The sequence below is a fragment of the Echinops telfairi genome, unplaced genomic scaffold (genome assembly GCF_000313985.2).
Source record: "Echinops telfairi isolate 266 unplaced genomic scaffold, ASM31398v2 ScPeMD7_3533;HRSCAF=4204_0, whole genome shotgun sequence".
In the NCBI taxonomy this organism is placed as follows: Eukaryota; Metazoa; Chordata; class Mammalia; order Afrosoricida; family Tenrecidae; genus Echinops; species Echinops telfairi.
This window is the reverse complement of record NW_022107431.1, coordinates 104,281,086-104,304,832: the sequence shown is the minus strand read 5'-3', so window position 1 is coordinate 104,304,832 and position 23,747 is coordinate 104,281,086. Positions and strand designations below refer to the sequence as shown.

At 38.6% G+C, this 23,747-nt stretch overlaps 1 protein-coding gene across 1 annotated transcript in view; it reads left to right on the top strand.

Moving 5' to 3' along the window:
• SMAP1 (small ArfGAP 1) overlaps positions 1 to 23,747 on the top strand; it is a 153,663-nt gene that overhangs the window by 104,152 nt on the left and 25,764 nt on the right. Inside the window, exons 5-6 of the mRNA XM_004696318.2 lie at positions 4,143 to 4,223; positions 9,004 to 9,084. Of these exons, the coding sequence (XP_004696375.1) occupies positions 4,143 to 4,223; positions 9,004 to 9,084 (162 nt within the window). The remainder of the gene's footprint in view (positions 1 to 4,142; positions 4,224 to 9,003; positions 9,085 to 23,747) is intronic.

Genomic DNA, 23,747 nt, shown 5'->3' with positions numbered 1-23,747 from the left:
CAGGATGTGCTCCAGTCTCTCCTCTTCCCCCGTCATCTGCTCCTGTGTGCTCTGGTCAGATATGTCCTTCTCCCGAAGCTGCAGATTCAGTGCCATCCTTTGAAATAAATTCTTCTCGGGGGAGGGGCAGGCACCCACTTAGTGTTTGGGGCTGGGACCAGCCCCCCCCAGACCTCTCCAGTGGAAGGGGATGATTTTAAGATTAGACCTGGAATAACTATCCTCTGGATCTTTAAGATTCCCTTCCCTACTATTGTGGTCCGTAGGTGATATACTTCATTGGTCACATTAGACGTGCGTATGCTCATTTGTCCTTTTGAGAGCTCTCGGTACATGGTAGTCAAAGATAGATGGCCCCTCAGAGACACTGACAGGAGTAAGGGTTCCCTGAGGATACAGGAAGAGGTGGGGGGGATTGTTAGCATTAATGATTGTTAGCCCTACTCGATATTACTGAACAACAGAACTGTATGGGAAGGGAAGGGATATATTGGAATAAGTAAGATATGCCAATAGAAATATTATTCGAGGAAAAAAAGATTTTGAAAGGTTGTTTTTCTCCTTCTTATGCATTGCTTCCCCCCCCATCTACTTTTGTATTCTGTTGTTTCCCTCATTTCCTAGTGTCAATGTTAGTCTCTTTCTTCACTACTTAGCTTATTTATTTACAAAAACAACTTTAATAAGGTATACTTTATACAACACAAAATGCGGGCATTTTGAGGTACAGTTAATCGAGTTTTGACAAACACATGTACCTCTGTACCTCCATAATCAATATAGGGAACCTTTTCCATCGCTAAAAAGAGTGTTTGTATCCCTTCTTAATCAATCCTCACCCGAGGTCTAGGCAGGCGTCCTGGTGGCTCACTGGCATTCACATTGCCCTGCTCACTGGAAGGTGACGGCTCGAACTCACTCGTCATTCTGCAGGAACAAAAATGGCAGTCTATAAAGATGTACCGCCTTGGGAACTGCAGTTCTTACTGTCTGTGCTGTTGCTGTGAGCCACAACCAGCTGCACAGCAGTGGGTTTCATTTTTGGTTTCTTAAACCAGGCATCCTTTTTTTTTTTTTTTGTTAACTGAGACGATTTCACCAGTTGTGGAGCCATTACCAATATCCATGCCCAAGTTTTCCATCACCATGAACAGACACTCAATATTCCAAAACAACGACTTCTCTCACCGCCCTCCCACTTCTGCTAATCGCTTTTAAACTTTAGTCTCTGTACATCAGCCTGTTCTGACCATTTTAAATTTATAAGATTGCACAATATTTACTCCTTCGTTATTGTCATATTTCATTCAGTAAAAGTTTTAAGGTGTATTTGTTATAGCATGTACACCTCTATTCATTTGTCCACTGTCTTGATAGCTAGCTAACATGTCACAGTTATAAGTTACTACTATAGTAAAAAAATATTTTGCACATTAACAACATATACCTGGTACGAACAAATGATGAAGTACAAGATCAGAGTATTACCTGTGATAATAGTTTCATGCGAGTAGTTGTTAGTTTCGATCAGTGGTTCTCAACCTCCCTAATGCCGTGACCCTTTAATACAGTTCCTCATGTTGGGGTGACCCCAACCATAAAGTTGCTATTTCCTTGCTACTTCATAACTCTAATTTTGCTACTGTTATGAATTGTAATGTAAATTGTAATGTGTTTTCCCAATCCTCTTAGGCAACCCCTGTGAAAGAGTCGTTCAACCCCCAAAGGGGTTGCAACCCAAAGGTTGAGAACCACTATCTTAGATGGATTACAGTAATTCTCTGGTTTGACAGTTTTATAATGATACTTAGTTATCCTCTGTTTTATAATCGGATGTAGATATCTTAAATTTTTTTTCAGAATGCTAACTTTTGAATATCATTGTGGTCTTTGGAACTTAATGATGTTTAAAAGTAAACAGTGGTTGTATTAGGACCTCATGCCTTTTTCTGGCTGCACAATATTTCAGTTGAGGTAACCATTCACCTATCAGCCATGTGGTTTGTTTCCATGGACTGTTGTGAATAGTGTTGCTGTGAACACTGATGAGCGTGTGTGTGCATGCCTCACTGCTTTTCACTTTCCTCGGTGTATATGTAGGAGTGGAATTAGTGAGTCATAATGACAGCTTATGTGTAACTTTTTAAGGAACTGCTAAACTGTTTTCCATTGCAGCTATGGAGACAGGTTCTCTTCTCTCCCCACCCCACATTTGTGTCAACACTTGCTTTCTTATTTTGCTTTTGATTATGGCCATTGTAGTGGGCAGCTTGTTGTGGTATTGGTTTGTAGATAGTGGTTAATGAGAAGGAGCCTTGGTAATGAAATATAGTTAGTGTTTGGCTGCTTACCAAAAGATTGGCAGTTTAAACCCCTAGCCACTCTTTGAGGAAAAAGATACAGAACTCTGCTTTTGTAAGATTTGTGCTCTTAGCAATTCCCTGGGACAGATCTACGCGGTCTGTTGGGTGGCTGTGAGTCAGAATTACATGTAGCAGGTTTGGGGTAATGGGTAAGGAATGGAGCTCTTTCAATGGTGTTCAGCCAAAGTTTGGCAGCTTGAATTGCCCATTGAAAAATTGAGTTCATCTTTTTGTTGTGTTTTATGAGTTCTTTATATATTCTCAGTATTAAAACCCTTAATGCTTTGGTTGTCAAATCTAAGGATTGGAGTTTTATATCCCTGGTTTTCAGTGCCTGTATCGGCTTATTTTCTCAAAAGGAGCGTAAACACTTCTGCGATGAATTATCTTTCCGATTCTAAGGTTTACCAACCCTTGTCACCATACCCCCTATCATTATGATCATAATAGCTCAGCATGTACATATTGGGGAAGATGTCATATAGGATATTGTCTTTTTAAGTGATTATGTCATGTGCTCTTTTCTATACAAAGTGATACTTTAAAGATCTCTAGCAAGTAAATATCTTACTAACAAACCATCTTTGAAATAAGGCCCTATGGCATCATTTTAACATTTTCATATCAACAGTCTAGATTTCCTTGTGTAATTTCTTCTAAGCATTATTTCTATTAGTAAATGGTCAGTGTGCACAGTTACCACAGAGCCAACAGTTGAAGGGAGTGGGGCCACTTAGTCTGTGAGTTTTCGTTGTGATTTAAAAAATTAATGCCGTAACTATAACTTAAGAACAAGCAGGTTGAATGAGAATTTGTCATCTTACAATGTTATTTTAACATTACATAATCACCTAATCTGTGTAATGGCTTTTATTTTTAAGAAAATTTCTCATAAGCACTATTGTTATGATAGGGCAATATGGAGATGTCACTTTTAAGGCTGCAAAGATCTACTACACAATTTGCAAGTGTATTTCAGTTGTGTTTTGGCAGTGAAGAGAGCAGGAAGATAATGCTTCCATTAAAGTGATCAACTACACTTGTCGAGATTGGGCATGAAGATGTGTGAAAAAGCTTTTAGATGAAACCGATTTTCATGTGTAAATTGCATCTGCAGCATATATAAATGTCTTATAATACTTTGGAGTAATTCAGCAAGTACATCATTGGAAATGGTGGGTTTGTGTGCTGATCTTTAAGAAGAGACTATATAAATTACTTTATAATAAGTTTGCCTTCTGCTCAGCTGTTACTTTACATTAATCCACTCTTTTTGCTTCCAGAATTTTTGTTTTCTTATATAGTTGATTGGAATTTTAATGAACTCTTACAACTCCAGTTTTATTTTTCATTCGTAAAACATTTAAAAATAAAAACACACTTCATCTTTTGCTATTTGGAGCATGTCTTTATTCTTGTGGCATTAATATTTCAGTAGTAACATTGGCTAAAAGTAAACAATGAGAGAAACACTTATTTTTCAAATGTATCTGCTACATTTTGGGGTCCATTTAAAATTTTATACCTTAGTGAAAGCCATCTTAAATCAGTGCATTATTTTGTGTAATAAAACCTTTTACTTTTGAAAATTTCACACAAATTTCGATAGAGCAATACTGTGTTGATGCATTATCTTTCTTTGTTAACATGATTCTAAGTGCTTCTGTATCTCAGAATTACATAATTTTTTCTTTCTTTCTGTGCCTATCAGTTTTGATTACATTTTTTTGTGTGTGTATGTGTGTGTCCCCTCCTGTCTTTTTCGTCTGCTTTCTACAGATTTCCTCCTCTGATGCTCCTCTTCAACCTTTGGTATCCTCTCCTTCTCTGCAAGCTGCTGCTGAGAAAAATAAAATAGAGGTATGGAAGTGTTTTAGTCAGCGATATGTAGTGCTCATACTTTCAGTGGTCCCCAGTATAAAATACATTAGACATTGTCTAGAAAGTTTTCCTATGCCATGGGTAGGATTAAAGGCTTTATATTTAATTTCAGAAGGACACATTTATTGGTAGGATAGGTATATCTAAAAAGTTTTTAAGAATCCCCAACCAATTAGTTTTGTTGTTGTTGTTAGGTACCCTTAAGTTGGTTCCAACTCATAGCAACCCCATGTACAACAAACAGCACCTCCTGGTCCTGCGCCATTGTTGTGGTTCAGTCCCTTGTTGCGGCTGTTGTGTCACTCCATTTACGTTGAGGAGCTTCCTCTATTTCTGCTACCCTCTACCTTCTCATGCATGTTTTCCTTTTCCAGAGACTGGTCTGTCCTGATAACATGTCCAAAGTATGTGAGATGAAGGTTTGCCATTCTTGCTTCTAAAGTAATATTTCCATTACTAACATATTTACAGACAGTTCTTAGTTGAATTCTTTGATTAAGGAAATCTTTGATTAAATTAGTTTTCTTTGTGATTATAACTAGAAGCCCTTAAAATTATTGCTATCTCTTTTTTAAGCATTAATAATCACTGCACAGATACGATGTACAACAAACCTTTTATTGCAGTATGAGGAGTCTGCACTTTGCAGATACTGCATTCGAAAAAAGCAAGTTTGTAGCAACCCTACAGTGTAAGTCTATTGGTGCTGTTGTTCCAACAGCAAGTCTTGGTGTCATATTTTGGAAACTCTTAGAATATTTAAAACTTTTATAATGCTATTTCACATGTAGTATATAGTGTAAACATAATTTTTATATGCGCTGGAGAAAGAAAACAAACCCCACCAACTCATTTTATTGTAGTCTGGAACCAAATCTGCAGTATCCTTGAGGTAAGGCTACCTGTAATGTGGAGTCATGAATTTCACATAATGAAATGATAGTTGTTTGAATGTGTTGGGTTAAAGTTCATGAGGCTATCATTATGTTTTTTTAAAAATCAGCTCTACAAGTACTTGAAGGTTTTAGTTTCCTTTGAGTGTGGCTTTCCCCCCCTTTGTTACAATAAACTTAAAGGGGCATTCCTTGCTCTTGGATAAATGGTGTGCTGATAAGTTCTCACAGTACTCTTTGATCTTCTTGCGGCGTTTGATTCTGTGGGGGGCAGGGAGCCGTGGATCAGACTGCATGATCTGAGTTTTAGTCCCATGCTATTCACGTTAACCTTAAAGTCTGTGTCATAAATATCACTGCCGGAATCGGCTAATGACACCCACATGTGGGCAGCTGAAATTCCAGTGTTAAAGGGTGCTCAGTCATGTTCTCCCTCTTGTAAAAATAATTCATTTGTTTTCTTTCTGGTGATTTAATAATGTATGCCCGGTAATCATAGTGATTAGGAAGATGAGTTTCTTTCCCTGCATGACAATGGCTTCATTGTTTTGAGAGGCTATGAGGCAACTCATTCCACCTATTAGTGTAAATGTTGAATTACTTTGTTGTCCTTACCAAACTTTATTAATAATATTTAGGAAATATTTTAGAATTTGTAGAGGACTTTTGCATATCACATTTACTCGACACTTACAAAGCAGGGGGTAATACCTGTCTCCTAAACTTGTTTTTAGAAATTCAGCGAATCTAAACAGTTCCTGTGTGTAGTAAGGTTTCTGTAAATAATAGCTGCTATTGTAAGGAAGAGCAACAATAAGAGTAATAGTGCAATTCCTTTGGAGTCACGCAGAGTAGGGAGGATTGGTAGTCTGGACTGTGTAGTCCGTCAGATCCACCATTGATTACTTGGGTTGCTTTGGTTACTCCTTCTAAAATGCCATCTCTTCATTTGTATAATGGCAGTAACTACTTTAATTTCAGACCATGATTATACAGGTTAAATTTGACAGTAAGATGTTAAGATACTGGCAATTTTAGGCCCTTAGGAAGCATATAAGAAGTGGTAGCCGTATTTAGAAAAGGCTGGTATAGTGGGTATGATACATGTTGGGCGGTGACTGCAAGGTCTTCAGTTTGAAACCACTAGCTGCTCTGAGGCAGAAAAATGAGGCTTTCTATTTTTTAGCCTTGGAACCCCCCAGGCCAGTTGAACTCTGACCTATAGGGTTGCTATGAGTTGGATTCAACTCTGGCTGTAAGAGTGAGTGTTATGGAAATGAAGATTTTGATTTGGAAGATGATTGAGTCACACTAGATAATGTCTAGCCATCTTTAAAATGGGACTCTCAGCAAGGCCCACACCAGGCACTTGACCAGTATTTAAAAAATCGATGTGAGAAATACAGCCAAAAATCTAAGATGGTTTTCTCTCTATTAATACTATCAGTACACCTCATGTTCATAGGCAGTTCTGACACGTCATCTGGTGGTGAAAGCATAGAGATCATGCTTCAGTTTTTAGCACTTCAAACATTCAGCAAGTTCAACTTTGCATCAACTTTTATCCTATTCCTGATAAGCACTGTTGAAACAGGTTGTTTTAGAGAAGCTTAGTCTCAGGGAGGCTAACTTCTCCAAGTTTTGTTCTTGTATCCTTCAATTATCACAGAACGATACCACTGTAGGCTTAGTAGCGCCATTACAAATGCATTCCCTGATTTATGGGCTACTATTGCACTCTGTTTTGTTTTAAGGTTAGGAAAAGAAAAGGCTAATAAGAGAAGTACTTTAAGATGTATCTGTTGTTCCTAAAATTACAGTTAAAAACCTTGTATATTTGGGCTCTCAATATAAAGATCTACAACTTGCTTTTAGAATTTGGACTTGGGGCCAAGGTTTTTCTTTCTTTTTTGTAGTAGACAGCAAATAATAAAGTGATAGTGTTGTATATTTGAGTAATGTTTTACAGTTTTCAGAGTTCTTTTTTTGAAAATTTTAATTTCACATTTTCTTTTTGATAATAAAGTGCCCATGAAATATGCTTAGTAATGACAAATTATAAAATATATACCTTATCACCAGTATTCAAATTGAACATGGTCAACCCCTTAGATGTTCCCCATATGACTCATCCTGTTTATAAAAAACATTCCTCAATCAATAGCCTGATTTTTATGATCACTTTTTAACCTCATAGCTGTACAATAATAAAGAGATATACCACTAAGCAAATAGTTTTGTCTGCTTTTGAACTCTATATGAATGATGGCAAACCCTTTGTACTTCTATTGTTTCTTTTACCTTATGGTCTATAGATGACAGGTATTACCTTTCCTGGTTTACAGATAACAAAATTGCTCCTCCGAAGTTGTGCCCAATACTATTGCATTGGCACAGGTACAAACACAACCTTTAGATAATTTTCTGTACGTGTATAATGCTGCCTTTCCTAGTTTAAGTTCTAGTGTTTGCTAGTAAGAAACTAAGGACTAGGGTAGTGCTCAGTTATATTAGTCATCTAATTTAGTTTTCTAGACCTTCTAAATGACTTATGAATATTCTTTATTCATTTCTAGTACTTTCCTTTTTGTGATCTTTAAAAGATAATTGTGAACATCATAATACCACAGTAGTTACTTTGACTGCCGGGGCCTAAATACCTAGTTAGCTGGTTCTATTTCACAACAATAATTCTTACTATTTTTCCCTTGAGAAAATTAATATATTTGTGTTAGTGTGGGTAGACTAGAGAAACAAATCCAGAGATATTCATGTGTATAAGAGAGAGCTTTATATGAAAGAACAATTATATATTTAAAAATATCCCAGTCCAGTTCAAGTCCTTAAGTCTGTTATTAGTACATATGTTGATACTAGCCCATAAATTCCTCTTCAGAGTCATGCAGCACATACATTGATGCCGAAGGCAGGAAAATCACGGGTGGAAAGTCCTGTGGATCCAATGGCAGTGGACTCATCTCCAGGGCTCTGGCTGCCATCAGTATAGTTCGTGTGACTTGTCAACAGGAATGTGTAGCAGAGAGAAAGAGAGTGTGTGTTAGTTCCCAGAATCCTCTTGAGAAGGCCACACCTACAAGGAGGGATTATCAGGCTGGGACCTGATGATTGACAGGCTACATTCCACCCCCATATGCTTTTATCAAGTTGACATGAAATTGTGTAACTACCGCAGTATTTTTGCAGTCCATGATAATAGACTGAAAAATTACTTGGTGATGCGTTTAAAAATTAAAAGTAATTTTTGTACTTTTCCCCATGTATTTACCTTTTGTGATCTCTTTTTCTTCCACATGGGAGTTTTGTTTCATCAGTTAATTTACTTTTCCTTCTTATTTAAAAATCTAACTTTATGGTTGCTGCAGTAAGTCCCCAATAAGATGGATTGATACCATGGTTCCAACCAACATAACTGTGTGGCTGGCACAGGACTGAGCAATGTTTCGCTCTACTTCATATGGTGGTCAGTGAGTCAGATCTAACTTTATATGACACCTAGCTGCAGCAGCTGTAGGAGCCCAACTTATGCAAGGATACAGTAAGAATTTACTGAGCAAAGGTCTTATTTTGTTTGAAACAAACAAAAAGCAAATACTAAAATATACTAGATGTTTTAAATTGTCTTACCTTGGCCCAGTTTTTTTTAAAGATATTCTTTATTGTCATCATGTAATCTTAAAAGAGCATTAATTTGCTATGTTCATTTTTATATTTCAGTATCATCTGGATATTGTCTTTGACTTCCCTCTTTATCAAATGATGATTGATACTAATATGATTTTGGGAATGTCTTAGAAGTTTGATATTTTAAAAAACGAGGCTTATCAAAATGTTATATTATGTTTTAGAAAGAAAAGGAAAAAAAAAAGGAAGAGAAAAAAAAAGAAAAGGAGCCAGAGAAGCCTTCAAAACCTCTTACAACTGAAAAGGTAAAGTTTGCCCCTCAAAAAAAACAAACTAAAAGATTGTTATTAATAGCATGTATCCTTACGTATTAATGCTATGCAAAAATACACAAAAACGTTTTGTTTCGTAAAACTATTTACATCAATATTGTGGGGATTAAGTCTTATACTTCTTTGTATTTCTAGCTCTTTAAAAAATTTTGTGTGTGTGTATTACATGCTTAAGATAAATACATGTAGATTGGTCAATTTGATGTTTTCCATCTCATGGTCCTGCTAATATCTTGATTCTAAAGTCATGCAAAAATAGGAATAAACTACCACTTGTTAATAGGCTATCAAAGACCAAAGACTATAAGACTATCTTACTGGGGGAGGGCACCCTGGTGGTACAGCGAGTTCTGCCTGGGGCTGCTAACTGCACAGTCAGTAGCCGGACCCCATGGCTGCTCAGCTTGTGATGGATGAAGCTTCTACTCCTGCCGGGATTGACAGTCGCAGAAGCCCACAGGGACAGGTCTCCACCTCCCATAGGGTCACTGTGAGGCAGGATTGTTTCCACAGGTCTCCCACCTCCCATAGGGTCACTGTGAGGCAGGATTGCTTCCACAGGTCTCCCACCTCCCATAGGGTCACTGTGAGGCAGGATTGGTTCCGTGGCAGTGACTTTGGTTGTACTATTTTACTGTGTAGACTTTTAAAAAATGTCTCTGGTTCAGGTTAGTTTCTTTGAATATCACTTATATTTGCCACTGTGTCAGTGATAGGTTACTAAATTAAATCCTTATCTCATGTCAATTTAAATTTCAAATTTTTGACCTTGCTTAGCAGCCCAGTTCACAACCCACATGCCACCAGGACTTCTTTTAATGTGATTTCAGATGGTCAGTATTTTAATACTTTTTAGAAGAAGTGATTAAATAGGTGACATAAGTAGCTTTAATTTCTCTCTGAAAATTTTCTCTTTTCTGTGACTTTTACCTTTTGATTTCCCAAATTGGAAATTTCAAAAATAAATTTATGGTAATAGCTTTATTGTTGCACTTGGCAAAATAGGAAACTTTTAACCATGTTCAAAACTCCCCCCCCCCCCCACTATTAAAATCCGGCCAGGATTTGGTGTTGTGACATTGCATGCTTTGTAGCCTTGTGTGTCGGTACCTGCCTTCTGTTGCCTCTTGTGACAGTGGGCTTCCACAGTGTCTCTGGACCTCAAGCTTGAGCAAAGCTGTTGAACACTGAGGTGTGTGAAGGGTGGGCTTCTGAGACTGTGATGTTGTAAGGGTCTAGAAAGCCCTTTTCTCCTCTAAGGAGTGGCTGGGGGTTTCAAACTGCCGATCTTGTGGTTAGCAAACCAAGGTGTAACCACAAAGCCATCAGGGCTCACTGTCTTTCGGAGATGTATGACAGAAAATGGTTCATAATGTGTATGTGGGGGAGGGGGGATTATAGCAAGATAAGTAGAAAATCAATGATAATTACAAGTATTTGAAACTTTAAGAAGATGATGATAATTTTTTTTATATTCATATATTTTTATTTTTCTTGGTAGATACCTAGAAATCCAATTGCTAAGTTATATGATGGGTACACATTTAACTTTTTTTTTTAATTGTTTTATTGAGGGCTCATACATTTCTTATCACAGTCCATACATACATCCATTGAGTCAAGCACCTATGTACACCTGTTGCCCTCATCAATCTCAAAACATTTGCCCTCTACTTTGGCCCTCAATATCACTTGCTCATTTTCCCCCTCCCTGCCCCCTCCCTCCTGAACCCTTCATAATTCATAAATTATTATAGATTTGTCATAAGTTACCCTGTCCGACGTCTCCCTCCACCCTCTTCTCTGCTGTCCATTCCCCAGGGAGGAGGCTATACTTAGATTGTTGTAATCGGTTCCCCCCTTCTACCCCTCATTCCCTTCACCCTCCAGGCCTCGCCCCTCTCACCGCTGGTCCTGACGAAGTCATCTATCCTGGGTTCCCTGTGTTTCAAGTTGCTAAATGATAATTTTTTTAATTGAGAGGAAAACAAAAATTACACACAAGCTTGGTCTTTTGAACCCTCTTCTTTATGTTAATAAAAATTTTAAAGTATTTGATAAAATTGTCAATCATTTAAATATCAAATTCCAATGAAGCCACGTAAAAATAAATAACCTATTGTAAATTAAGTCAACTGTTACTTGTAATCAATTAAAATTGATTTATTGCTAGATATCCTATTATATTAATAGGTTATGTTACTTGTAATGTGACAGACATATAGCCACCGAACTCTGAATGTAATTTAGGCTAAATAAATCATTCGCATGAGGCCTGAATGTATTTGAGAGTAAGCTATCTTGAATAGTTAATGCTATTAGAGAAATCATGGAAACATAGCACAGTTGAGCAAGCACAACAGATGTGTGTGTCATAGAACATTGTTAATAAGTGGGTGTGGAAGATTCTTTATTTTTCCTCAGAGCATTTCACTTTCATCTTAAAGCTGGAGTTTAGAAATTAGTTTGACAATGATCTTTTGTGTGTCAGGTTTATAAATGATAGGTTTAATATCCTTATCTACATTAAGCCTAGAGAAAAGCTTAATGCTGCTCTGTGGTGCCGGTGTTTTATTGGGGAATAGATTGCTAGCGATTGTTGGCACTTCTACTATTGAGTGTTTTTAAAAATCTTTTCTTTTTGAAATAGAAAAGATTACGTTGATATTGCTAAATCGTGAGAATTAATTTTCTTTTTGGTAAATTTTTTCTCATTCTATAACACAGGGACTCAAATATATTTTCTACCCAACTGATTTCTCAAAATTCTCTTATTTTAAAGGGGGTGAGGTTAGGAAGCATTGTCCTCTGCATTGTAAGACCACCCACTGGTCCTGACAATGCAAAATGTCTTCGGACATTACCACGTTTCCTGGAAGCAAAGTCACACCCAGTTTGAAAACTGCTAGCTCCAAATCTAGACCCAAGGAAGTGAATCTTAATCATAATTTTTATGTTGGCATAAAACTTTGATGAGATATTGTACTCTTGAGCTACAGAAAACATTTACTTATCAGCCACCAGTGTTGCTACTCATGTTCTGGAATGTTTCCTTTATGCTTTTTATTTGTCTAGGTTACTCAGTTTATATTACAGTGCCAGAAAAGCTGGGCATGGCATAGAAAGAATACAATAACATAAAAAGTTAGTGAGAAAGACTGAAAAGTACCGGAGTGTGAGTTCTTATACAAGACACGTGCTTTAAACTCTTCAAGCTGTTTACCTGTTTTAGCTTGTCTTTTGGTTAATTCTTTCCCAAACCTTGACAAGTTCCAGCTACACAGAAATTGTCTCCTGAACAGTTTTCTTATTCTTGTATCAGTAGCCTTGACTTGATTCTAAACACATGCCTAAAGTTCTCCTAAACGATATTAGCCTCATTTCTTTTCAAAGCCATTTAAAAATAAGAGCCAAGAAAAATGAAAGGGAGAAATATAGAATTCTAGCTTACATAATCTGCCATCTTACTGCTCAGAATCCCACCACTTCAAATATTGTCTTTTTCACTTTGCCGTCCTTTGGTTCTTTGCAGACTGTAATGGTTTAGCTTTTTGTGTTTTTCCCGTACACTCATAACATACAATGAGCGTTTTCTTATACAGAAACAATTTTTTTAGTACCATCTTTTCTCTATAACGATTATTTGAAGATAATGTGAATTATGGCATATATTTTGGCTACCATTTAGCTGAATGTTCTGTTTCTTTGATTACAACCTTTTTTCTTGTAGTCATGCAGTTTCAAAAATCATCCTGCAATATGACATTTAAACTTTCAAAACAAGCAATAATTTATACCTCTAATGGTAATGTGCTCCACTAACCTATGGGGGTGGGTGGGGAGGGGAAAGTCGTGGGCTCTTAGTAACCACAAAGGTTGGCTTGTCCTTTGAGTAAGGATCATCAATGAAGAAATAGAGTAAGAATATTTTATTATACCATTTTACAAGTAAGGATAATTAATTAATTGAAAATAAAATAGACTTAATCTTATACATACCTTTCAGAAACACAACATATCTGATCTCTTAGATGCTTCTCTCTATTAAATGTTTACAAAGGGTAATGTTAGGGGTCTGTAATGATAAAAATTTCAAAACTATGAAAAGTTCGTTTTTACCTTCTCTTCCTACCTTGCCTTTCACTCCTCACAGACATGGTCTTTGAGCCCTACACTTGCCTTGCGTTCAAATCTCCCTGACCTCAAGTCACTTGTGACTCACACCGACTCTACAGAACAGTGTAGAACTGCTCTTGTGGGCTTCTGAGGCTTTAAGTTCAAATGGGAACAGAATGCCTCCTCGTTTTCCCTCTGAGCACCGGGCTGCTTTGAACAACTGACTTTGTGGTAGCAGCCTAGTGTATAACCCACTACTCCACAAAGGGTCATTGTGCTGTGTGAAATGTACTAAATAAATGCTCTTTAGAAATGAAGTTCTACATGCACACGAACATATCCCCCCTCCTCCTCCAACAATCTTTAAAATAATCGTTCTTGTTCCTTACATCTTCTGGTTGCATTTAATAAAGTAACACAATACCATCTGAAGATTAAAGTGTGCAAGGATGAAAAGACAAGGTATTTATGCATTTGCCCAAGGGGCATGTTGTTTTCTTTGTAAGCATCGTCTGCCCATAGGAACTTCTTTCTTTGCAAGCTCCTTGTGTCCTTGAGGTGCCACCTGCCAAAAGGTAGCTGCTCTTGATGCCTTTCTCCTTGGCTAGCTTGATGACTTCCACCACCGTGCTGGCTCCATCATTGTGACAGCAGTTGGCATTCTTGGCTATCAATCTCAAGACATGGACATGGTCTCTTTTCTGATGGCAGAGATAGTAATCTATGGTCTCTTTTCTGATGGCAGAGATAGTAATCTCCAGGTGTTTGGCAGAGATAGTAATCTCCAGGTGTTTCTCCAGAAGTATCCCAAATAATTTTTATGTCTGGCTTATGAAGACAAGTATTAGCACTTTGTAGTTTTTTCCTCGTGAAGCATCTTTGAAATACGGGGAAATTTATGTCAGTTGATATTAATAGCCTTACAGAAATCAGTGTGTAGTGTGACAACCCCCGCCCCAATATTCTCCAAGCCTTCAATTACTTGAAGCTTGATATGAATAAGCAATTATAGCCAAAGACGTGTGGTAGCACAGGAGTGGTGCAGAGTGCTGTGGAAGGTTGAGCGGAGATGGGAGTGACGTTTGCGAGGAGCTTGGAAGGAGTGATGGGAAGGAAGATGAGAGGGTGATGGGCAGAAAGAGTAACACGAAAGAAAAGGAAATTATACAGCATATTTGAGCAATAAGGAACAATCAACTTAATTAGAGTATATGAAGATAGTATTGAGAGAACCTTGAGTTTTGGAATAAACCGTGAATCAGCTGCTGGTTTTGAATAGGGGATATATTGGTTTGAGCAGTGCTTTAGTGAGAGCTGACATCCTAGCTGCAATATAGTAAGCTTGAAGGGAGACGATGCCAGAGGAAGAGAACCTAGCTAAGAGGCTGAGATAATAGAGGCTTGATGGAGAGTGCCGTCTATAAGAGTAGATTAGCCAGCATCTGCTTCTCATAGAAAAACGATTGAAAGCCACTTTTATAAGGGAATGTATTTTGCTTTGTAATTTAACAGTTTGCCCAGCTCCAAGGACTGTCGTATCACATTCATTCATCTGTTAAGTCGGTGACTGTGTACTGAGCAGTTTTAATATTATCCTATTTTGCTATATGCAATAATATTTTGGAAAATAACAGGAAGTCGAGGCAGGTTTTAATGTGGAGTGATTTCAGGAATTGGTACCCAGGATAGTACCAATGGCTTTGGAAGTATGCGGAGAGGCTTGTTTACTCCCTGGCTTCCTACCCCTTTGTCTTAGAGCAGAGGCAGAGGAGTGGGCCCCATATCACAGGAGGGCTGGGCTGTGGGACACTTAGATAATGTGGCTATGGAAGTGTGTCCTGTGGGATGCTGGCCTTCCTCACACAGATTTTACTACTAATGTTCACTGCTAAACTCTATTTCAGACTCCCCACCCAGTTTGTGGGGAAATTCTATTAAGAACATTTTTTCAATTTTAAGTTTTTCTACACTTTTAAAATAACAACTTTATTGAGATATAATTCATATACCGTTATAAAACTCCCCATTTAAAGTGTGAACAATTCTGTGGTTTTGGTTCACTCACAGACTTGTGCAAGTCATCACCATTGTCTAATTTTAGAACATTTTTATCACCCCAAAAAGGAATCTCCCATTAGTCCTCACTCTTCATTCTCCCTCCTCTCATTCTCTGGCAATCACTAATCTTTCTGTTCAGTTGTGCTTGTTCTGGACATGGCACATAAATTGGTGTTCTATATACTCTTTTGTGACCCACTTTTTTCAGTCAGCATTTTTTCACAGTTCACCTAGCACGTGATAACATTTCATTTCTTGTAATTTTGTTGTTGCAACTTGTGCAATCATGGAGCAAAGAAACAGTCATCTTCTCCATCAACAAAATTCTCAGTTGTCAAAATGTTAGAGTATCCTGTGTGAATGATGTCAGTGGCAAGAGAAGAAAGTAGCTGTAACTGAAAACCTGAGCGAGGTAAAAACAGAGGCAGTGAATTGTTTAATGGGGATCTTCTAGCCAAAGTCTGTAACATGCACCAAACAACCTTTCTCTGCTTGGGTCTGGCAAGAAGGTGGGGGAAAATACTGAACCAGCTGAAGTTTAATAGCTTTTTAATACTTGCTCATTATTAAGGCAGCTGTGATGATAAAACGTGTATAGATTGTGACAGAAAGTTCTATTACAAGCTTGTAGTAAATTAGAAACATTCTTTTTCCCTCATGGAAATTCTAAATGCTTTTGTAATAATTTAAAGGTTTATTGCAAGTGAGGCAATAAAGAGGAAAGAAATCCACTTCATTTATATGCAGAGCTTTTATTTCCTATTTAATGAAAGAAAGGAATACTTTGTTCAGTAAGCATGCAAGCTTTACAATCCCTCTTAGTAAATTAGAAATTTCCTTAAATAGAAAAATAAGAAAAAACACATCTTTAAGAAATGCTTTGACAGTGGGTCGTTGTACTAAGTTAAAGCTTTTGTTGGAAAAATGTTGCAGCCAACGTGGAAGACTTAACAATTAGGTTAGATGAAGTGATTGAAGGTAATTAAAAGAGCAAATCCAAACCACACTCAATGTCATCTAGTTGATGCGGACTCATGGTGATCTAATAGGACAGGGTAGAACTCCTATCTGGTTCCAAAACTGTGATTCTTTTTTTAATTAAATCATTTTATTGGGGGCTTGTACAACTCATCACAGTCCATACATGGATCCATTGTGTCAAGCACATTTGTCTGTCTGTTGCCATCATCATTCTCAAAACATTTTCTCTCTACTTGAGCCCTTGGTATCAGCTCCTCATTTTTCCCCTACCTCCCCACTTCCCCCTCCCCATGAACCCTTGATAATTTATAAATTATTATTTTGTCATATGTTACACTGTTTGACGTCTCCCTTCACCCACTCTCCGCTGTCCATACCCCAGGGAGGAGGTTATATGTAGATCCTTGTAATCTGTTCCCCCTTTATCCCTTCCCTTCCCTCCACCCTCCCGAAAACTAGTTCTTCACAGGAGTAGAAAGCCCTATCTTTCTCCCAAGGAGCAGCTTGATGGTCGAACTGCTGACCTTGCAGTTAACAGCCTAACATGTAACCACTATACCAGCAAGGCTTCTCTAAATAGCAAACACTATGTGCTTAATATTTGCCAGAGATTGTTCTAAGTTCTCTATGTATATTATTTCTTAATCCTTACAGCTCTGTGATGTTGATCCTACTATGGTACTCGATTACTGATGAGCAGAGACATGGCTTGGTCATACAACTGAATAAACAGCTTTACTAATTGGGCTTTAAGATGTCTTCAAGGAGTTCCTTTGATTTACGGTTTCAAGTTTATCTCAGGGCAGTAGTTTCAGGAATTTAATCCTACCTCTGGCTCTAGAAAGTCTAGTGACCAGGAGAATTTGACACTTTGTTTTGCCGTACCCCCTTTTGAATCAGAATTCTTCTATGGAATCTGTTCAGAATGTTCAGTAATTACAGCCAATTCTTTTGGTCTTGTGACAAAGGCTGCGTGTATCTTCTATAGCAGTTGACAGTATTCTTGCAGCTGGCAGTGTCTGGGTAGGGACTCCCAGGCTGGACTGCCTAGCTGGCTTCAGGGAGACATCTGGGTCCAGCCTCAACATTGTACATGCAGGGTGGGTGGTGGTTGGGAAAACAAACTTCTGGAGCTCCTTCCCCAGTTGACAGGAGCTCACGGCCTGTGTGGCTGAGAGACGGTGAGAGAAGTGCGTTTTCTACCTGCCGTATGTACCTCTTGCCTGTGGTTCTCGCCTGTTTTCCTTTCCTCTGAGATCCAGTCTCAAAGGCAAGTTCTGTGTTGTATTTCTTGTATTTTCCAAGAATCTTCCTGAACTATTATTTGAATTTCTGATATGCATATATTCGATACTCTCTACGTTCACCTTACTAATGGTTAAGGAAAAACTGAAAGGAAAAAGAACTGTACGTTGCTCTGTTTTTCACTTTCTTCCTCTCACCTGTAAATGGCTGACTATTAAAGGAAAACAACACGAATAGGAAAGAATGAGTGTTACTTGGCCTTTTGTGTTTCATGAATACTATTGCCATCTTTCCGGTTTCAGGATTTGATAGGACAGAAAGCATTATCTCTTGGAGCTGTCAGTGCCCTTGCTGACTCGGTGGTAACATGTGTGTCTGTTAGTCGTTTGGAGTCTCAAACGGGGATCCAGTGTTCCTGGACCATTCTGTGCCCCTGTAACATGGACTGGAAGGAGAGGAACCGTGGGGGTGGGGGTGGGGGGGGTGGATACACTTACTGCATGTATCAGTTGTGTTTATGTGCATGCTACATTGTTGACTTTCTAAAATATACAAGTTCACAAATGAGGTTTAAGTATTTCAAGGTGAACATAGGGTCTAAGTCTCCTGGTATTTTGGGTAGGTGCTGTTGAGTTGATTCTGACTGGGATCTCTGCCCAATCCTGTGGCATCAACACAGTCGTGACTGTTTGAATCCATTGTTGCAACCACTGTGTCATTACATCTCGTTGAGGGTCTTCCTCTCTTTCACTGTCTACTTTACCAAGCATGATGTCCTTCTCTAGTTACTGGCCCCCACTGTTAACATTTTCAGAGTGTACGAGATGAAATCGAGCCATCCTCACAAGATTGCTAGAGTATTCCAGCTGTACTTCCAAGACTTACAAGACGTTGAGAAAAGATCATTCTACCCATGGGGAGCTGACAAGTTACCGGGAAAGGACTTTTTCTCCAGTAGTACCACAGCCAATTCTTATCTCAAGGTAGAGGTTCTAAGTATAATTGGTATGGGTATTCCAAACTATACTTTAAATATAAAAGCGGAGGCACTATTTATGGTGAGGAGAACAGGAGTTAGCTGAAATTTCCCTGAGCAAACCAGGACATCTGGTCAACCATCTCATAATACATTATTCAGATACATGCTGAGCCAAAAGCATGGCACTCCTGTGAGCTTCAGGAACACACACACTCACCATTTTACTAACTCACAGTGAACCAGCATTATCCTTGTGTGTGTTTCCCTATTTCAAATAAGCTTCTTATGAATAAGAACCATATCTTAATCTCTTTGCCCCTCACACTTGCAGTTCTTGGTGCCACTATAGACACCAGCGGCTGCTATTTTTGAAACACCTGTTTGCCAAGCATTGTGAAAGTATCTCCCTATGTGTTATTTTACTTAGTTCTCACAAAAATTCTGTAACGTTTTGTATTGGCAGGGAACTTGCCAATTTAGCCGTTTGGTGTTTATGGTGAATACTGAGACACACTGCATATCCAGTTCAATTCATGAAGCATTGTAAGACATTTTACAGTTGTGCTAACTAACGTGGAAACCACAATATTAGAGATGAACAAATGTCCTGATTTTTAAAAAGGAAAGCCTAAATGAGCTCTGAGTACATTAGAATTCCACAGAGTCGTCTCCAGTGAGTTCCCCTGTTCTGGCAACTGTCTCACAGAGAAAGTTGATTAAGAGAGGTGTTAGAGTGGCATTAACTATATCATGCCCTAAATTGAGTAAATGCCTTCTAAGTCTCTTTCAAGTTCTAAAATTTGTATAAATCCAGCCTCTCCAGTGATTTGATTGCTTGGGATACTGACATCTCTAGGATGTTCACAGAGCTGTTTACTGAGAAATGTCCTGGTGATTGGGAAAATAAAATGAAGATTGCAGTTCTAAATTGAACCCTAAATACACAGCATAAGGAAACTCTTCAGTAGCAGAATTACTAGTATATTTTAATGTGAAGAAATAAAGGATGTTGAAGAAGAGTAGAAACTTTACTAAGGTTCTGAATAAGTAAAACAAATAGAGTTGGAATACAAATTGGTACAAGATTTCATCTCATAAAATAATTGTAAACAAGACAAAACGGGTGAATAAGCAAATGTGAAGAAAGCTGATGGTGCCCCGCTATCAAAAGCTATAGCGTCTAGGGTCCTAAAGGCTTGAAGGCAAACAAGCGGCCATCTAGCTCAGAAGCAACAAAACCTGCATGGAATAAGCACACCGGGCTGTGTGATCACAAAGTGCAGAAGGGATCAATTATCAGGCATCAAAGAACAAAAAAATCATATCATCGTGTGCTCACCTCCCTGATACGATCGCTGAAGACAAATGGGTGAATAAGCAAATGTGGTGAAGAACACTGATGGTGCCCGGCTATCAAAAGATATAGTGTCTGGGGTCTTAAAAGGCTTGAAGGTAAACAAGCGGCCATGTAGCTCAGAAGCATCAAAGTCCACATGGAAGAAGCACACCAGCCTGTGTGACCACGAGGTGTCGAAGGGATCAGGTTTCAGGCATCAGAACAAAAGTCATATCATAGTGAATGAGGGGGAGTGCAGAGTGGAGACTCAAAGTCCATCTAGGCCACTGGACATCCCTTACAGAAGGGTCTCTAGCCAGTCAGGGTGTGATGTAGCAACGATGAAACATACTACTTTCCTCTAGTTCCTAAATGCTTCCGCGCCCCCCTAACCCCCCATCATGATCCCAATTGTACCTTACAAATCTGGCTAGACCAGAGGATGTACACTGGTACAGATAGGGAGTGGAAACACGGAATCCAGGCCGGATGATGCCTTCAGGACCAGTGGCCAGAGTGGTGATACCGTGAGAGTGGAGGAAGGGTGGGTTGGGAAGGGGAAACCAATTACTAGGATCTGCATATAGCCTCCCCTCTGGGAGATGGACAACAGAAAAGTGGGTGAAGGGAGATGCTGGACAGTGCAAGATATGGCAAAATAATAATATATAAATTATCAAGGGTTCATGAGGGAGGGGGAAACGGGGAAGGAAGGGAAAAAGTGAGGAGCTGATGCCAGGGGCTTAAGTGGAGAGTAGATGTTTTGAGAATGATGAGGGCAATGAACGTACAAATGTGCTTTTCACAATTGATGAATGTATGGATTGTGGTAAGAGTTGTATGAGCCCCTAATAAAAACAATTTAAAAAAATCTTAACAAAGGTTAAATTGCACTATGAAGATTCCAGCAAGCACCCACATATAGTAGGTGTACTGAAAATTCTCTGCTTTTGAATAATTTGTTCGAAAACATTTGTGATTTCAAGATCTAATGAGGCAGTAGATTAATGTTAATCTTTGCAAAGTCTTGTTTTTATAATGTCACAGCCACACGCATCCCATGCCTGCAAAATCAAAGCAGCCTCCCTGCCTTTGAGTCAATCCTGATTCATGGTGACCCTGTAGGACAGACGAGAACTGCTCTGTGGATCTGAACGGGAGCAGAGAGCCTCATCGTTCTCCCACTGTGGTGGTGGCTTTGAACATGGCGATCGATCCTGCAGTTAGCAGCCCAACACTTGACCCACTCTGCCACCAGTGCACCTTTTATTGCCTAAAATGGCAATTATTTCTTCCTCGGTACAGTTCACAAACACAACACACTTTCCCTTGCGTCATCCTTTCACTACCCCTTTGAAAATAAGTGGCCTGGTTTCTAGCTCCAGTCAACTACTAAACCCTTCCGTAGTAGGACCCTAGCTTGCTCTTTTGGGTTTGTCTTTTATTACTGCACTTCAAAAGGAGCCCTGGTGGTGCAGTCACGTGAAGTGGTGCAGTTGCATTGCTCATTGCAAGGTCAGTACTTTAAACCCACCAGCCATTCCGAAGATGAGGCTGTCTCTTCAAAGATTTACAGTCTTGGAAACTGAGTCGGAACCAACTTGAAGGCAGTGGGTTTAGTGGGTGTTGCCTTGTTGGTGCCTTTCCCACTATCTTATGGCCAGTTTTCTTCACAGGGAAAACTACCTGTCAGAGTCTTTCCTATATTTCTTAAATTTCAAAGCAAATACTTCTGCCGTCATAAAATCCTTATCGCCCACCACCACCATTGCCTGGGACTCCAGAATGTCTCAGACCTGTCACATGGTCTTTAACGTTTACCTGGTGTTAATATCATTTGCGTATTTGCCCTGTCCCTTCTGTCTTATTGGTTACGGTTCCTGGTCTTTGGGTCGTTAGGAGAAACAGTAGTCCATTGGTAGTAACTATTGGGTCAATTTGATTTGCGATAATTAGAAATTAAGTGACAGAAATTCTGGAGTAGAGAAAGGGAGCCTTGTCAGATAAGCCTGTCCCTATAGCCATTCATTGACAGAGCCATTGTATAAACCGTGTCACTGTAATTCCCTTCACTTTAAAGTGAGAGTGGAATATAATGGGTTTTAGGTCTCTTCTACTTGTCTGATGTTGTGCATGTTAAAGGAAACTGGCTTTAAAGTAAAAGTATAATCTAAGATAATCATTTTGATAGTTTTTCTGCAAAACTTAGAAAGTTGTGGAACTTTACAAATCCTACAGGCTATATTGATGCTATTATCGGAACTAACTGGCCAACTAAAGATAGCACATCGCATTCAGAAGGCCCAGCTACTGTGTGGTTTGTTTCAAGTCAAAGGGAATGGTAACTGTGGCAGTTGGAAATGAAGTCGATTTTGATTCCATTATACTTTGTAGTACAACATTACCAAAAGATTGGTGAAGTTGCCCCTAATAAAGGTCTTAATAATTGGAATAAGACATATGTTCACTATGAATCTAAGGAAATTATATTTTATAAAATTGCTCTATTTAAGCAGCCTTATGTTCTTGGTTGTAGGATATTTTGTTTAATAAATTATAAATTGCATGATTTTATCCACTCACAGTTGACTGGCTCACTTAAAGGAAAGCTCCATGTGTGACGTTTTTAGTACCAGAAGAATGTAAAGTGGAATCATTCCATAAATATTCTGTGCTGTGCTTGAGCTGAATGTGAACTATCGAGTGACAGTTATGTGAGAGAAGTCATTGTCAAGATCTTGATTTACTGTTGTTGCACCTTATTAGTACCTGCATATAAATCCTAACAAGATAATAACATTTTTATTCTTTTTCTGTTTGTTTGTTTGTTTTATCCTTAATTTATTTATTTTTATTCTTATATCTCCTAAAATTTGGCTTTAAGATATTTCGTGCTGTGCTTTAATGGTAGCTGTAATTCATATAGCTTCAGTAATTGTATCCCCTTCTTTTGTACTCACAGTAAAACAGTCATTGGTGTACTATAGAACAGAAGCACACATTGTTTTAGGGTGTTCATGTTTTTGTTTAGGATTTTCTCCTTCATATCCTGAAAATGTTTGATAAATGTGGCTGCTTGTGTTTTAGACAACTGTGGTAGAAATCATACATGCTTTTGAAAATTTTAACATTTTAGAAGGCCAGGAAGGTGGGAAAAAGACAAGACTTTCTACTTTCATTAAGAGTTAAACTCTTGGAAACCCACAGGGGCAGTTCTCCCTTGTCCCATAGGGTCACTGTAAGTCAGAATCTACTCTGTGGCAGTGAGTTAGATTTGGCAGGGGCGGGGGGGTGTCAGGAAGGCTGATTTTGGGGGCATTACACATTAATTTGTTTTGTGAACCAGTGTGTTTAACTGGAAAGCATTTTGAGAATTTGCTTATAGATCTTCTCTGAACACAACACTGATAATATGTTACTAATAAATTGAGCACAAATACATTTTGTTGTAGAAAACAAATGGACTTCGGAAGGTTCGTCAGACAACTGTGTTCAAGGTGAATGGAGGGTGCCAGTTTAAGAGTGCTGGGATGCTGAAAGGCCATCACATTGCCTTGTTGCTAGAGACCAGTGGCTCTCAACCTTCCTAATGCCGCGACCCTTTCATACACTTGCTCATGTTCTGGCGATCCCTCAACCATGAAATTATTTTCACTGCTACTTCATAGCTGTAATTTTGATACTGTTATGAATCAGGCGACCCCTGTGAAAGGGTTTGTTTGACCCCCAAAGGGGTAGCGATCCACAAGTTGAGAACAGCTGCTTTAGACACAAGAATGAGGGACAAGGAGAAACTACTCTGGGCTTCCTATCCCATTACTTGAGATTTAATTTTAAATCTTTGAATTTTGGAATACTGAGTGCTACATATGGTAAAGAAAGGAGGTTGATTATTTTGACGGTCTTTTCCTAGTATAGTGC